Source organism: Pristiophorus japonicus, chromosome 4 (assembly GCF_044704955.1).
Source record: "Pristiophorus japonicus isolate sPriJap1 chromosome 4, sPriJap1.hap1, whole genome shotgun sequence".
In the NCBI taxonomy this organism is placed as follows: Eukaryota; Metazoa; Chordata; class Chondrichthyes; family Pristiophoridae; genus Pristiophorus; species Pristiophorus japonicus.
This window is the reverse complement of record NC_091980.1, coordinates 104,453,348-104,469,162: the sequence shown is the minus strand read 5'-3', so window position 1 is coordinate 104,469,162 and position 15,815 is coordinate 104,453,348. Positions and strand designations below refer to the sequence as shown.

The window sequence follows — 15,815 nt, the reverse complement described above, 5'->3', positions numbered from 1 at the left end:
CCCTGTGAGGTTAGGAATCCCCTGTTTTTCCATAATTGTCCGAAATCATGGGCTACCCTAAAGGCATACCTAGAGTCGGTATAGATATTGACTTTGAGGTCTTTGGCCAAGATACAGGCTCGGGTGAGGGCAAATAGTTCAGCTTGTTGGGCAGAATAGGCGGTTTCAAAGGCGGCAGATTCCAAGAGCTGATTCTCCTGGTTTACTATGGCTTATCCTGAGATTCGTGTACCTTCTGGATTAATAGAAGAACTTCCGTCAACATACATAATACAGTCTGGGTCTTCCATTGGTACGTCAACTAAATCTTCCCTGACCGATTAGGCCTCCTGAATTAAAGATAAACAATCATGACTGGGTTCTTCCTCATCTTGGGGTGGCTCAGTAAGAAAACAGGCCGGATTAATGGCCGTACAGTGCCTAAAGGTCAGCTTAGGACTATTCAGTAGTAGATCTCATATCTGCTTTGCCTGACCATGGTAAGGTGTTGAGTCTGCAGTTGGCCCAGGAGGGCAGCTACGGAGTGAGAGGTGTTAAGATAACGGTAGCACAGTCTTTCAGGATTGTACAATACAGTTGAAAGGGCCGGTCATAGAGGGGCCGGCCCAAAGCCGGAGCTTGCAGCAGGGCTGTCTTTAGTTCCTTAAAGGCTTGGACGTCTGCAGTTTTTATTTCAAAGCTGCCTTCCTTATTTGTATACGGGGTAAGGTGCTTAGTCATCAGGGCAACATTAGGGATCCAGGATCTGCAGTAATTGATCATCCCCAACCACTGCCGCATCTGTTTAGCCGTGCTAGGGACTGGAAACTGGCAAATTGGTTCGTCAGCCGGGGAGGTTCTCTGTACAATCAAGCTACGTAATCGGGGGACGGTTGGCCAAAGGGGTTGTTCTGGGAGAAGTTAGTGTAAGATCCCCGTCCTCTCCCCCCTTGCCCCCCTCCTCTTCCTCTTTCGTGCCGACGGGAGGGACACTCTCTACTCCAATGTCCTTCTTGCCCACAATTAAAGCATCCATCTCGTCTTTCCCAGCTCCGACCTCTTCCCATACCAGGCCGGGGACAGTAGGGCGGTCCGTAATTAGCATGGCCCGTGCCATTTGGTATAACCGTATCCTTGTTTATCCACCCAACCCTGCACGCAACACTGCGGTTCCATCTGGTATCCCCTTGGGTCGGGTTTTGGTCCTTCCACCCGAGGCGGCTCTTCCTTTCTTGTCACGTATTCAGTCTTGACCCGGGTTGGGGGCACACCTCCCCCTTCTCCTTTCTTTTCCTGTCAATAATATTTAACCGCCCTTTCCATCTGGGCTTTACTGTTATCTGCCCAATTCATATTATTTGTCCGGATAGCATGAGCAATCGAATAGGGCAGGCACTGAAGCAGAATTGAGGTGAATTATCCCCTGCCCTGAAGGTTTTATCTCCTGATTGACCTCCGTATATTTCAATAAATCTTTCCATGAATTCGTCGGCAGTTTCTTCTCGTTTGGGTTTAGTTTCTAATACTGCTGCCATATTGATGGGCTTCTGAAGGTTCTTACTGAAAGCATTAAAGATAGCGTTTAGGCGATCCTGGGCGTTATTAGGGTGAGCAGTCACTAATGCATCATGGGTGGCTTGCCTCAAATTTTCTAAGAACCGGATGTGTTCAGTCGGGCTCAGGGTCTGCTGCACTAAGGACCACAAGTCTCTTGATTCTGCATTATAAACTGAAATAGTAGTTCAAAAATGATCTATAAACTGGAGTCCGTTTGGGCTTGTCGCTTCGTTGGTGTAGGGTTACATTTATCTTTAACTCCTCTCGCCGGAGTGTAAGGTGGAGGGGGATGGGAAAGAGGCTGTGACAAAGGGTCAGAGGCTGCAGGAGGCGCCGTTGGGCGCGGCTGTGTCCATTCATCAATTTCATCATCAGCCTCGGTCAACGCAAAGCCAACCATTCGACTACGTAGTCTATCTGTACCCTTCTCAGAGGTCCCAAGGGAATTCTTAGTACATTTCTCGTGCGCGCACTCTTTCTTTAAGACGTCTACAGTTTTAACATGTCCTCCTGTCAAGGAAAGTCCTAGTTTAGTGGCGTTCTCCTGCCAGCTTGACAGAAGGGACTCATCTTTCAGCTTTTGACAGTACTGTCTCCATTTGGCTATTAAATCCTTATCCCTTTTTTAACCACTGGGACCATATATTTTGTTTTTACTCAACAAACCTATCCTTTGTGCATTTCCTGGCTCCGTAACTTATCATCCGAATATACGTAATTCAATAAGGTTCACACTCTTAAACTTCCCACATACAGGACAACACTATGAAGGGTTAAAAAACTTTCACTGTTTGAAAAGGTGGGTGGAGCTAAAGCAAACCACAACTCCCCGGTTTCCCCACACAAGCTTCCTTCTCCACAGTAAAAAGCATACAAGCATTTAAAACAGACATTCACAAGAGTCTTTTTTTTCGGGGATCCATGACCTTTCAGGGAATTCGTAGTTTTATCTAAATTACCCATCCTTGTGTCGCCGCACGTTGGATCGGGGTCCTAATTAATCCGAATCGTCCCCCACGCTGCCCCGTGGTGATCTCAGTTTAGCTTACCCAGAGCCTAGGTGGACCAAGTGATATACAAGATCGACACCGCACCTGGCGTAAGTACAATTTAAAATTTACACAGTTCCGCGTAGTCTCGCAGCTTAATTTTACGTAATTCCCTAACCTCCGCGTTTCCCTACGCGGTTCGCGCGATTTTTCTCTTCGTGTCGCCGCACAGTTTCCTACACGATTTCTCTCTTCGTGTCGCTACACGGCTACGCGATTTTTCTCTTCGTGTCGCTACATGGTTTTTCCTAAGTTTAGAAAGTGTTCGCCAGATTGACCTGGATCTCGTTCAGACACCACCTGAGAACCAGCGAGTGGCTAAACTTTCCTCAGACTTTTGAAACTGGAGGAAACTGGAGCAGTATTGAAATTATACTTACTCCAGTGGCCATTTTCCTCTCGTCTCGTCCAAGGCTAGTCTAGCTCTTAATTCGCAAGTTTTCGGCAGTCGTCCGTTGAGATCCCACTTCTGACACCAAATGTTGATACTGGATTCTTTTCCCTTCAATCTGTTTCAGCGAATTCACTGACACATGAACACTTTTAGTCTTCGCAACATAAGACCTTTATTCTGTAGATTCTCCGGCCGGGACCTGTTAAGATAAAGGGAACACTCTCGGTTCGAGCCTGTCCTCCTCTCTCCTGACAAGTCCCGTAACAGTACAAAAGCTCAACACTTATACATTGTTACAGCAGAACACATTTGAGTGACACTCAGTTTATACAATCATTGGTCGATTTCCCCCATAGCATACCCAATTGCAGGCTAACAACTCTCCAAATAGGGCGGGCTCCAGGGATGTGTTTATTGTTTCGAATTTCATCACATTTCCCTATTTTACGGCTGTTTATAGCAGCCCCTCGTCTGACTCATGTCTGACTTTTGCTTTTTCGCGTAACTCGTGTTTGACCACAACTCTGAGTAATCCTTTGTTTGTGTCGACAGGGCAAATATCGCAGCTGGACAATTTCTCTTGGCCATTTTCCCATGATCCCTTACTAACACATTCGCAAACCTTCTATCTACATTCTCATGGGCACTGGAGAGGCTGAATAACATTGTTGACATGGGTGGCAATATTTTGATTTAATTTATTAAGTATTCTTTGTTTTCTTTTTAATTTGGGTGTTTATTGTTTGTGCCCTTTTAAAAAGTGGGCACTTTTGTTCGATCTTTTTTGATTTGATTGATGACACTGGGGCAATCCAGTGTCATCTGAATTGGCCAATAAGAGTAAAATAAAACAGAATCTTGCATTTATATAGTGCCTTTCACAACCACCGGACATCCCAAAGCGCTTTACAGCCAATGAAGCACTTTTGATGTATTGTCACTGTAGTAATATAGGAAATGTGGCAACCAATTTGTGCACAGCAAGTTCCCACAAACAGCAATGTGATAATGACTAGATAATCTGTTTTTGTTTTCATTGACTTTCGAAGAGTAGGAAATTAAATGTCTCCAAATTTCAGTATATCTCTCATCATGTTAATCCCTTTTGTACGCCCAAATCTTTGTCCATCTGCCCTAATATCTCCTTATATGGCTCAGTGTTAAATTAAGCTTTATAACGCTCTCTATGAAGCACCTTGGGACGTTTTACCATGTTAAATACAAGTTGTTGTTGTGGTCTCATACAACATTCCTTAATTAAAACTTTGAGTGCTTATACATAGTTTTAAGAATTTTAGTATAGATGCATTCTACATGAACAAGATACGATATAAGCATTTTTGCTCATTTAGATGAATCAATCTATACAAAAATAAGTTTAAAACAATTTAAAAAGAAATAATGACCCACTCCTATTAACTTTATATCTGATTTAATTCTGTAACTATTTTTTGCCATTATAACTAAAATTCCAGATCACTTGCCACAATGCATAATGCAGCTGGAAATGGAGGATGATCTGAGATACAATATTTTGTGGTAAATAGACAGAAACTGGACATTCAATAACAACTTGCATTTATACAGCACCTTTAACATCATAAAAAGTCCCAAGATGCTTCACAGAAGCGTGAGACAAATATTGACACTGAGCCAAAGAAGGAGATATTCTTCAGTTTATCTGACTTGTTGCCTGAACATAAGCAGATGCTATAGACCCAACTAGTATGTTGTATATATCCAAAACACCATGCAATGCTGGAGAAAATTCAACATTGCACTCATGAACAGTAAAAGGATTTCAAAATTAAAATCCCATCATTCACAAAAGTAATTTAAAGCAGTTTCTTTGGCCTTCTGCTGTGCTCGTTAAAAAGGTTTTGCCCCATTGACTTTTTATATTCACGTTACTGTTTTCCAGTTGTAAGATGTAGTTGGCAAAGAGCTTCCCCAGCTATTAAAATTAATTTGTACATATTACCTAAAGTAGAGATGATCCTGCATAATTAATACATTATTAGCATTAATACAATATTAGTCATTGGTCTAAATTTTTATCAGTGTTATAAACAGAATATGTTATATTTGGAAAATTCAATGTTTGCTTTAGTTCACATAAATTAAATGCATTACACTCTAATTCTTCTATAATGGAAGCTACATTATCTGTAATAATGGAGGTCCTTCCTTGGATATCAATTGAAATTGGTAGATAATAGTGTCCCCAGTTTTGTAGACATAGGGTGCAGCAATACCATTGGCATAATCATTAAGAGAAGTAGATTAGAAATAACATAAAATTAACAATATTTTGAGGGCTTTGGAATTGATTTACATCAGATAAGAGGAGAGTGGTGCACTGAGATGAATTCTCACAATAGGTTTTGTTTAAAAAATTCTAGCGGATGAACCTGGAAGGTGGGTAATTGGAACACAGATAATGGAGATTCCACTGTATGTTAATGTACATCTTTTTTAAGTTCTAAAAAAATAAAAGCAGTCCTCACCCTGTAATGTATGCAGCATTTTCTGATCACACTGAATGCAGGCATTTCAAACAAGCTCCATCATTCCACTGAGACTGGAGAACAAACTTGTTATTGAAATATTTTTGCTTATGAACCAATAGGGTAAAAAAAGACTACAGAATACAACATAACTTTATTAGTTAAAACTAACTAAAATGACTATATGCTTAAAATAGGGATAAAGCTAAGGTTTGAAGCTACTGAAGTCAATGTCAGACCGTAAGACTGCAGAGACATAAGAAACAATATGAAATATGATTCCTTAAATTTGTATGGAGCCTGGTTGTAACAGTGTGGGAGGCCAAAGAGAGAGTAATGATATGCTCATTCAGAATCTCGATTCCTAAACTAGATTTCTGAATGTAAATTAACAATAATATGACAATATTTCAGTGCTTTATTATATGCAAAACAAAACCGGAGAGATTAAGACAGGGTTACTCCCTGGAGAAATAAGGAAAGACTTGCATTTATATAGCGCCTTTCACGACCCAATACGCTTTACAGCCAGTGAAGTACTTTATGAAGTGTAGTCACTGTTATAATGTAGGAAACACGGCAACCAATTGGCGCACAGCAAGCTCCCACAAACAGCAATGTGATAATGATCAGATAATCTGTTTTAGTGATGTTAATTGAGGGATAAATATTAGTTTGGACACCGGGGATAACTTCTATGCTCTTCTTCGAAATAGTGTCATGGGGCCTCAGTTTAACATCTCATTCAAAGGACGGCACCTCCGACAGATCAGCACTCCCTCAGCACTGCACTGGAATGTCAGCCTAGAGTTTTGTTCTCAAGTTCCTGGAGTGGGACTTGAATCCACAAACATTCTGACTCAGGCGGGGGTGCTACCAACTGAGCCACGATTAACCAGTATGCTTGAGGTCTTCCGCGACTTCCGTGGGAACTGGAATGCATAGTGGATGGTGTAAATATATAATGTATAATTTAAATTGATATGATTTCTTTGGGTTTTTTTTGTACAATTTAAGTGTTTGTTGCTAGCTAAGAATGGGACACGTCTATTAAATTATTTTGTTTGATGACACTGGGAGCAAACCAGTGTCTCCTCATTGGTCCAATTAGAAGAGTGGGACATGGTAGCTCATGGCTGTCTCGCCCTTGTTGGGGAACAACGTGCCCATTACAATGTTGCAACTCTGAGGCTGGCTTTCACCACTCCTGATTTTAACTTTCTGATTTAGTTTGTTAGTTTAGTTTTAAAGTTCAATGTCGGCGGACCAAACACGTTTCCGGGGATACCAATGGTGTCACTCCTTTAAGGGCAAGCAACTGACACCGTGTCTCGATGTGACCAGCAAAATCTGACACTGGAACTGGATTTATAATCACTGGGAATGTAACCTTTGGGGCAGGCGGAGGGGTCACGTGGGGGCAGGGGCGGGGCTTTGGGCAGACGGAGGGAGTCACGTGGGGGCAGGGGCGGGGCTTTGGGTAGACGGAGGGAGTCACGTGGGGGCGGGGCTTTGGGCAGACGGAGGGAGTCACGTGGGGGCGGGGCTTTGAGCAGGCGGAGAGAATCACGTGGGCGGCAGGGGCGGGGCTTTGGGCAAGCGGAAGGGGTCGCGTGGAGGGCGGGGCTTTGGCGCCGCCGCTGAATAAAGGTGACGTAAGGGGGGAAGCTGGAGGAGTTTCCGGTTTGCCGCAGCTAGCTTCCGGTGGTGTTCAGTGGCAGGAACCAGCTGAAGATGGCGGAAGATTTTGGCTTCTTTTCCTCCGACAACGGCACCACGGGCAGCGCCGAGGAGGACCCGGCCGCCGCCTTCCTCGCACAGCAGGAGAGCGAGATCGCGGGGATCGAGAACGATGAAGGGTTCAGCATTCTGGACGGTGGGGAGGTGCCGCCCGCCTTACAGCCACACTCGGACGACATTGGAGGTGAGCGGCGGGGGGCGGCGGCGGGGGGGGGCGCGGGCAACGCCTGCCGGGCGGGCTTGTGAGGGGTCGGGCTTGTTGAGGTCCCCGGGCCTGCCCGGTGTCCTGCCGGAGGGAGCCGGTGGTTGGAAGCTGGTGCCCGGACAGCTTTCTATTGGTTCTTCTGACCTTCCCACTGATTTCAGTGTTTGCCAGGTCCAGATTCGCTATCACCCGGGCAGTGTCACTGGAGCGGTTGCAGTTGGGGCCCTGCCCCGAGTCGGGAGAGTGGCCTGTGCCCGCCGCACAGCCCTCTGCCCGTTGAGCTGGGGAGTGTTGAATATCGCAGCGTCATCGGTTCAGATGACATCGCCTGCTGATAGGCGTTTGCGGTTATGTTCCTGTTCACTCTTCCTGACTTTCTGCTTTGGCGCTGCTTAAGAGATTTTTTTAATTGTGTATCTGTCAACGAGTTGATAAGTTATTCTGAATATCAGTACTTCCACTTTTGTCATATTACCCGCGTAACTTAACATTTGTAGGCGTCCCAGAGCAAATTTGCTTGTGTTAATATAAAACTGTAGACTAAGCACTTCCGCTGTGCTTTTGAATCCTATTCGAATTTTGCACAGGATGCTCACTTTACGCTTCGTTTAGTTTTAAACGTATTTAATCCACTAACATTCCCTTCAGCATTTTCTCCATTGGTGACAGCAGCTTCATGACCTTTAGCGCACGCTGTGTTTGCACCTTGTTGGGTGCAGTGACTTGTGCAAGCAAACCATTTTCCCTGTTGAGAAAGCGAGGTCGAGCCTTTCGCATAAATTTGTTTCAATTTTCAGCCATCAGTTGTCGCAGTGAGTGGTCCTGCGGAATTATCACAAACATGCTGTTGTGATTAGAGGCTACCTAAAATTGTTATAAATCGATTGGGTTTAAATTTGCTGAATGTACTAAAATAGGAGAGGCAATAAATAATTGAGCCAAAGGAAACTTCAGTAGGTATTGATAAGATGGTGGAATAGGCAAAACGTGGCTGAATTCAATGGCAGTATATGTGAAGTAGTACATTTTGGTTTTTAAAATAATTACATTTTCGAGAAAGCAAAGATTTAGAAGTTGAGGTTCACAACAATAAAAACAGCACATGAAGTGGATAAGACCATAACTCCAATGAAGAAATGGTTAATGAAGTTTATTCATAACTTGTCAACTGGATGAAATGGTAAACAATGCTAAACCTGAATAAAATATACTGTAGGGTTTCTGCTCTTGTATCTTGACCCTTATTGCTAGATTCACAAAATATCCCAAACTTTTGAAGTGATGTGGGAATAGCACTGTTCACATAAATGTAAATATTTTTTCATCTGTAGTATTTGAAAACTGTTTATCCAGTGCTAGATCACTTATCTGTAATTGACTTTGTTGTCTATGATCTTTACCAATTTAAATGTCTAGCCTTCCATGTGTAGTGTTTGAATTATTAATTGTATTTAAATGTTTAACAAAAGCTGTTAGTTTAACTGGAGTTGCCAGTTGGAACAATACTTAATTTAAAAGTATGAACCTTTAATATCTATCTAGTATAGTTGACCAAATTACATGTTGCAATGTTTCAATTCAAATTTTTATAAAGCTTTGATCTAGGGTGAAGTTCTGTGGTGGTGATGGCAGCTGACCTCTACCTTGCTCAATCACACATGAAGTTAAATTATCTGATTGGCTTGATCTGTGATCCCTCCAGTCTTCTCTCCCATATTTGGCTGGATAGCTTTTTTTCAACCAGAGCAGACACGATGGACCGAATGCCTGTAAATTTCTATGATTTCTAGGTTTACAGCAGAGCAACTGACTAGCAATCACATGTATAAATCCTGTTTTTATTTCTTAATCATATTCCCACTGATTGATTCAATCAATCAGTATCACTAGAACCCACAACCATCATTTTGTTTGTATATTACAGACTGAGGGATATGGGGATAGAGCAGGAAAGTAGAGTTGGAGTTCAGCCATCATCATAGGCAGTCCCTTGAAATCGAGGAAGACTTGCTTCCACACACAAAATGAGTTCTTGGGTCATATTGAATGGCGGAGCAGGCTCGAGGGGCTGTATGGCCTACTCCAACTCCTGCTCCTATTTCTTGAGTTGTGATCTTATGGCTCACTGGTTTGTGCATTTACTCAACCATTTGGAACTCCCAATATTCTTACCATTGGTCTGCAATGGATATGAAATGCTGGAATAGCAAGTTTATTAAAGGAAGACTTCCTATAATACTTCTAATTCATGAATTGCAAATTGTACCAGACCTTTTTCATGAGTAGACGAAACTAAGTATCCTGTCTCTTTTTTTTTTTGCATAGCAAAATCCATACCAAGAGCTTATAATTAACTCTAGAATATTCAAAAATATCTCTCCCTCTTTTCCCCTCTGGTCTTTGGGACTGAACTGCTGATAACTTTCAATTAAACAAAAAAAATTGGTCAAGTAAATCCAGCAGGAAATTTTAAATAATTGAATTCTGGCTTTGTTTATATGGATTTAATTTTCTTTCAATGGCAAGCTACCTTTTTGTATTGGTATGTGTGCAGAAGTCAATGTTATAGAAGCAAAACATTTATTTAAAAAAAAATGTTGTGCTGTTCAGTTTGCCTGACAAGATTCCAATTTTCAGTTCACTGACCAAGCATTTAAACTCTAATCTGAATCTCTGTTTGTTTAATATTTAGACTTTGTGCCCTTTAAAGGGGTACAGTTAACAGCAGACTATAATTTGCATTGAATGGTATATTCTATCTGATGGGCAAGCAACACTGAGGGAGATCCACTGGTACTTTATATTTAATACATTGAAAATCTTGCATCTGTTCACCCTTCCTGTCAACTTTTTTCCATTATAAATTTGTATGTCCATATTTAATATGGAAATTGCCTAATGTAAACTTTTGTGTTGTGAAGGGGCTGCATTATGTCTATGCCCTTCAATTGTCCTCCCACCCTTTCACAGTGCTTCATCTGAAGACAGTACTTGAACTTGACTCCCTATGTGTGACACCATGGGTGACTTGTTTTGACTTTATAAGATTGGGATTAGCATGTTAAGATGCAGCAGCAGAAAGTGATGGTTGGGATTGGCATTTTGACAGTAAAGCTGAGTGCTTTCATTTATGCTGGAATTGTTGCAATAGTTTTAAAAATGTATACAATAAGCAAGAAATGAACCCAGATTGCTAATCTGTACTGTCGCTGCTTTTTTTGCCTGCTCCATATCTGTACTTTATCAGTTCAGTATTGCATTACTATTCTTTCGAACCCTCAAGGCCATGAGGACAAATAATTTTGTCATTGACAGCATTTCTGTAGGTAGACAAAATGATCGCTAATGAAAGCAGCTTTCGCTGCTTGGTTTTCCGCACTCGCTTCAATAGAAATTTCATTGAGCTTTTTTCCATTTCTGCCCTTTCCCTAGTTTGTTCCTATTGATGTACAAGCATACCAAAAAGATACAAGTACCAGTAGCTATTTGACAAATAAAACATAATTAATGCTGCAATGCTCCACCTCACACGCAACACCCGATCGAGTGGAACTAAACTATAGAACCAGTGGGAACCTGTTCAACCTTTGTCGCCTCCAGGCCAGATCCAAGACCGGCCCAACCTCTTTGAGCTACAGTACTACAGTACGCGGACGACGCTTGCGTCTGCACACATTCAGAGGCTGAACGGCAAGTCATAGTTAGCATCTTCACCAAGGTGTATGAAAGCATGGGCCTTACACTAAACATCCATAAGACAGTCATCCACCAACCTGACCTTGCCACACAGCACTTCACCCCCCCCCCCCCTGGTCATCAAGATCCACGGCATGGACCACTTTCCATATCTCGGGAGCCTATTATCAGCAAGGGCAGACATCGGTGACGCAGTTAAGTGCTGTCTTCAGCCGCCTGAGGAACAGTGTTTGAAAATCAGGCCCTCGGATCTGGCACCAAGCTTCTGGTCTACAGGGCGGTAGCAATACCTGCCCTCCTGTGGCTCAGACCCCTCCAATTGCTGGAGAAATACCACCAGCGTTGTCTCTGCAAATCCCCTGGGAGGACAGACTCACCGTTTGTGTCCTTGTTCAGGCCAACATCACCAGCATCGAAGCACTGACCACACTCGACCAGCTCTGTTGGGCAGGTCACATTGTTCCTGCGGGCCTGACACATGACTCCCAAAGCAAGCCCTTTACTCTGAACTCCTACATGACAAGCAATCCCCAGTGGACAGAGGAAACGTTTCAAGGACACCCTCAGTCTCATTGACACTGCAACATCCCCACTGACACCTAGGAATCCCTAGCCAAAGACCACCCTAAGTGGAGGTTGAGCATCCGGGAGGGCGCTGAGCACCTCGAGTCTCGTCGCCCAGAGCATGCAGAAAACGGGCGCAGGCAGCGGAAGGCGTGTGCGGCAAACCAGACTCAACCCACGCTTTCCTTCAACGACTGTCTGTCCCACCTGTGACAGAGACTGTAATTCCTGTCACCTGAGAACTCTCTTTTTTGAGTGGAAGCAAGTCTTTGATTTTTGTGGGTCTGCCTATGATGGATCCTCATTTGACATATTTCCTATCAAGGACTCTGAACAGCAATCTGGAGTGAATTTTCTTCCCTCCCCAAACCAGTGATACATAATCAGCTATATCCTGCTGATCAGCTAACCTACCACTGACTAAAACCTGGATTGTATAGTCATTATACCTTATCACACTATTTGTCCATTGAGCTATTGTGAGCATGTACTCGTTTTTTAAATTTTTTTTTCTTGCTTTTGGAAACTAGTGTGTTTTTCCATCTATTTAGTATACTGGAATTTTAGTTTAGTTGTTGGATTTTTGTGGTGAAATAGTGGGTGTTGCCTGTAATTTTGACTTGCCCCACATCTGTTCAGCTACCTGCACAAGTTAAGCCTGTTTCATACTAAAGGGTGGTGTTTTCCAATACTTGGTGAATTGTTTGGATAATCCCTGACTCTCAAACTCTCCCTGTTGTGGAAGAGAAAGCATACCACGAAACCTATCTAGTAATGCTCAATAATATATTGGAGCTGGTGTGCTTTATGGTCTTGGAGAAAAAGCTGTGCTTTAGAAGTACAGTATTTGGTCTGTAATAGTCATATCATTAAATCTGTTCACATGGATTGTAATGCAATAGTCTTTTAGTATTTTTCAGCTCAAACCTGAAACAGATTTTAACAAAGGAAACCACTAATGAAAGTAAAGTACTGACATCCTCCCCTAATGTGTCTCCTCCATTTGAGCTGGACAATGGGGTTGCCTGCACTTGGTTTCACTCTTAACAATCCAATTCCAGTTAGTGCATCTGTCAATGCTGGGCAGGAGAAGCCAATGTTACCTCTGGTTGAAGAGCTGATGCTTGGTGCCCTCCCCTCCCTTATCTACACACTGCCCCTTGGCTACTTCATCTGAAGACATATGGGTGGGATGGGGGTCTGCTTCTAACTCAAGACACTGAGATATATCTTTTGACCAAACCCCCCCAGCTCAACTGCCTCTCAGACTGTTTGTCTGACACTCTGGCTTGGTTGAGCCACACTTTTGGGATGACCAAAGCCAATGTCTGTAGCTCCTGCCAAAACTCTAGCCTTGCCACTGATTCAATTCCATCATTATGGCCATCTTTTTGAGTTGAAGCAGAACATTCACAACCTCTGCATCTTGTAGAATAGCAGCAGGATTAGGCCATTCAATAAGATCATGGCTGATCTGATCTTGCGCATCTTTTTTCTCTCTCTCTCTCTTTCTCTCTCTCTCTCTCTCTCTCTCTCTCTCCTTTCTCTCTCTCTCTCCTTTCTCTCTCTCTCTCCTTTCTCTCTCTCTCTTTCTCTCCTTTCTCTCTCTCTCTCCTTTCTCTTTCTCTCCTTTCTCTCTCTCTCTCTTTCTCTCCTTTCTCTCTCTCTCTCCTTTCTCTCTCTCTCTCCTTTCTCTCTCTCTCTCCTTTCTCTCTCTCTCTCCTTTCTCTCTCTCTCCTTTCTCTCTCTCTCCTTTCTCTCTCTCTCCTTTCTCTCTCTCTCCTTTCTCTCTCTCTCCTTTCTCTCTCTCTCCTTTCTCTCTCTCTCCTTTCTCTCTCTCTCCTTTCTCTCTCTCTCCTTTCTCTCTCTCTCCTTTCTCTCTCTCTCCTTTCTCTCTCTCTCCTTTCTCTCTCTCTCCTTTCTCTCTCTCTCCTTTCTCTCTCTCTCCTTTCTCTCTCTCTCCTTTCTCTCTCTCTCCTTTCTCTCTCTCTCCTTTCTCTCTCTCTCCTTTCTCTCCTTTCTCTTTCTCTTTCTCTCCTTTCTCTTTCTCTCTCTCTCCTTTCTCTCTCTCTCTCTCCTTTCTCTCTCTCTCCTTTCTCTCTCTCTCCTTTCTCTCTCTCTCCTTTCTCTCTCTCTCCTTTCTCTCTCTCTCCTTTCTCTCTCTCTCCTTTCTCTCTCTCTCCTTTCTCTCTCTCTCCTTTCTCTCTCTCTCCTTTCTCTCTCTCTCCTTTCTCTCTCTCTCCTTTCTCTCTCTCTCCTTTCTCTCTCTCTCCTTTCTCTCTCTCTCCTTTCTCTCTCTCTCCTTTCTCTCTCTCTCCTTTCTCTCTCTCTCCTTTCTCTCTCTCTCCTTTCTCTCTCTCTCCTTTCTCTCTCTCTCCTTTCTCTCTCTCTCCTTTCTCTCTCTCTCCTTTCTCTCTCTCTCCTTTCTCTCTCTCTCCTTTCTCTCTCTCTCCTTTCTCTCTCTCTCCTTTCTCTCTCTCTCCTTTCTCTCTCTCTCCTTTCTCTCTCTCTCCTTTCTCTCTCTCTCCTTTCTCTCTCTCTCCTTTCTCTCTCTCTCCTTTCTCTCTCTCTCCTTTCTCTCTCTCTCCTTTCTCTCTCTCTCCTTTCTCTCTCTCTCCTTTCTCTCTCTCTCCTTTCTCTCTCTCTCCTTTCTCTCTCTCTCCTTTCTCTCTCTCTCCTTTCTCTCTCTCTCCTTTCTCTCTCTCTCCTTTCTCTCTCTCTCCTTTCTCTCTCTCTCCTTTCTCTCTCTCTCCTTTCTCTCTCTCTCCTTTCTCTCTCTCTCCTTTCTCTCTCTCTCCTTTCTCTCTCTCTCCTTTCTCTCTCTCTCCTTTCTCTCTCTCTCCTTTCTCTCTCTCTCCTTTCTCTCTCTCTCCTTTCTCTCTCTCTCCTTTCTCTCTCTCTCCTTTCTCTCTCTCTCCTTTCTCTCTCTCTCCTTTCTCTCTCTCTCCTTTCTCTCTCTCTCCTTTCTCTCTCTCTCCTTTCTCTCTCTCTCCTTTCTCTCTCTCTCCTTTCTCTCTCTCTCCTTTCTCTCTCTCTCCTTTCTCTCTCTCTCCTTTCTCTCTCTCTCCTTTCTCTCTCTCTCCTTTCTCTCTCTCTCCTTTCTCTCTCTCTCCTTTCTCTCTCTCTCCTTTCTCTCTCTCTCCTTTCTCTCTCTCTCCTTTCTCTCTCTCTCCTTTCTCTCTCTCTCCTTTCTCTCTCTCTCCTTTCTCTCTCTCTCCTTTCTCTCTCTCTCCTTTCTCTCTCTCTCCTTTCTCTCTCTCTCCTTTCTCTCTCTCTCCTTTCTCTCTCTCTCCTTTCTCTCTCTCTCCTTTCTCTCTCTCTCCTTTCTCTCTCTCTCCTTTCTCTCTCTCTCCTTTCTCTCTCTCTCCTTTCTCTCTCTCTCCTTTCTCTCTCTCTCCTTTCTCTCTCTCTCCTTTCTCTCTCTCTCCTTTCTCTCTCTCTCCTTTCTCTCTCTCTCCTTTCTCTCTCTCTCCTTTCTCTCTCTCTCCTTTCTCTCTCTCTCCTTTCTCTCTCTCTCCTTTCTCTCTCTCTCCTTTCTCTCTCTCTCCTTTCTCTCTCTCTCCTTTCTCTCTCTCTCCTTTCTCTCTCTCTCCTTTCTCTCTCTCTCCTTTCTCTCTCTCTCCTTTCTCTCTCTCTCCTTTCTCTCTCTCTCCTTTCTCTCTCTCTCCTTTCTCTCTCTCTCCTTTTTCTCTCTCTCCTTTTTCTCTCTCTCTTCTCTCTCTCTCTCTCTCTCTCTCTCTCCTTTCTCTCTCAAATGTTTGCCCACTTACTTAGCCTGTCTATATCCCTTTGCAGATTTTGTCCTTGCAATTTGCTTTCCCACCCATCTTTATCATCAGCAAACTTGGCTACATTACTCAGTCTCTTCATCCAAGTCATTAATATAGATTGTAAATAGTTGTGGCCCCACCACTGATCCCTGTGGCACCCCAACCTGAAAATGACCCATTTATCCCAACTCTGCTTTCTCTTAGCGAGCCAGTCCTCTCCATGCTAATATTGCCCCCAACACCATGAGCTCTTATCTTGTGTAGTAACTTTTTATGTGGCACCTTATCGAACGCCTTTATGGAAATCTATATATACTACATCCACCGGTTCCTTTACCCACCCTGCTCATTACA

At 43.4% G+C, this 15,815-nt stretch overlaps 1 protein-coding gene across 2 annotated transcripts in view; it reads left to right on the top strand.

Moving 5' to 3' along the window:
* Positions 1-7,161: 7,161 nt before the first annotated feature.
* The window catches only part of cltb (clathrin, light chain B), a 29,006-nt gene continuing 20,352 nt past the window's right edge, over positions 7,162-15,815 (top strand). The window contains exon 1 of one of the 2 annotated variants that reach the window (XM_070878472.1): positions 7,162-7,410. In XM_070878472.1, the coding sequence (XP_070734573.1) occupies positions 7,221-7,410 (190 nt within the window). In that variant the 5' untranslated portion in view covers positions 7,162-7,220. The remainder of the gene's footprint in view (positions 7,411-15,815) is intronic. The other variant, XM_070878473.1, reaches the window with a different exon arrangement.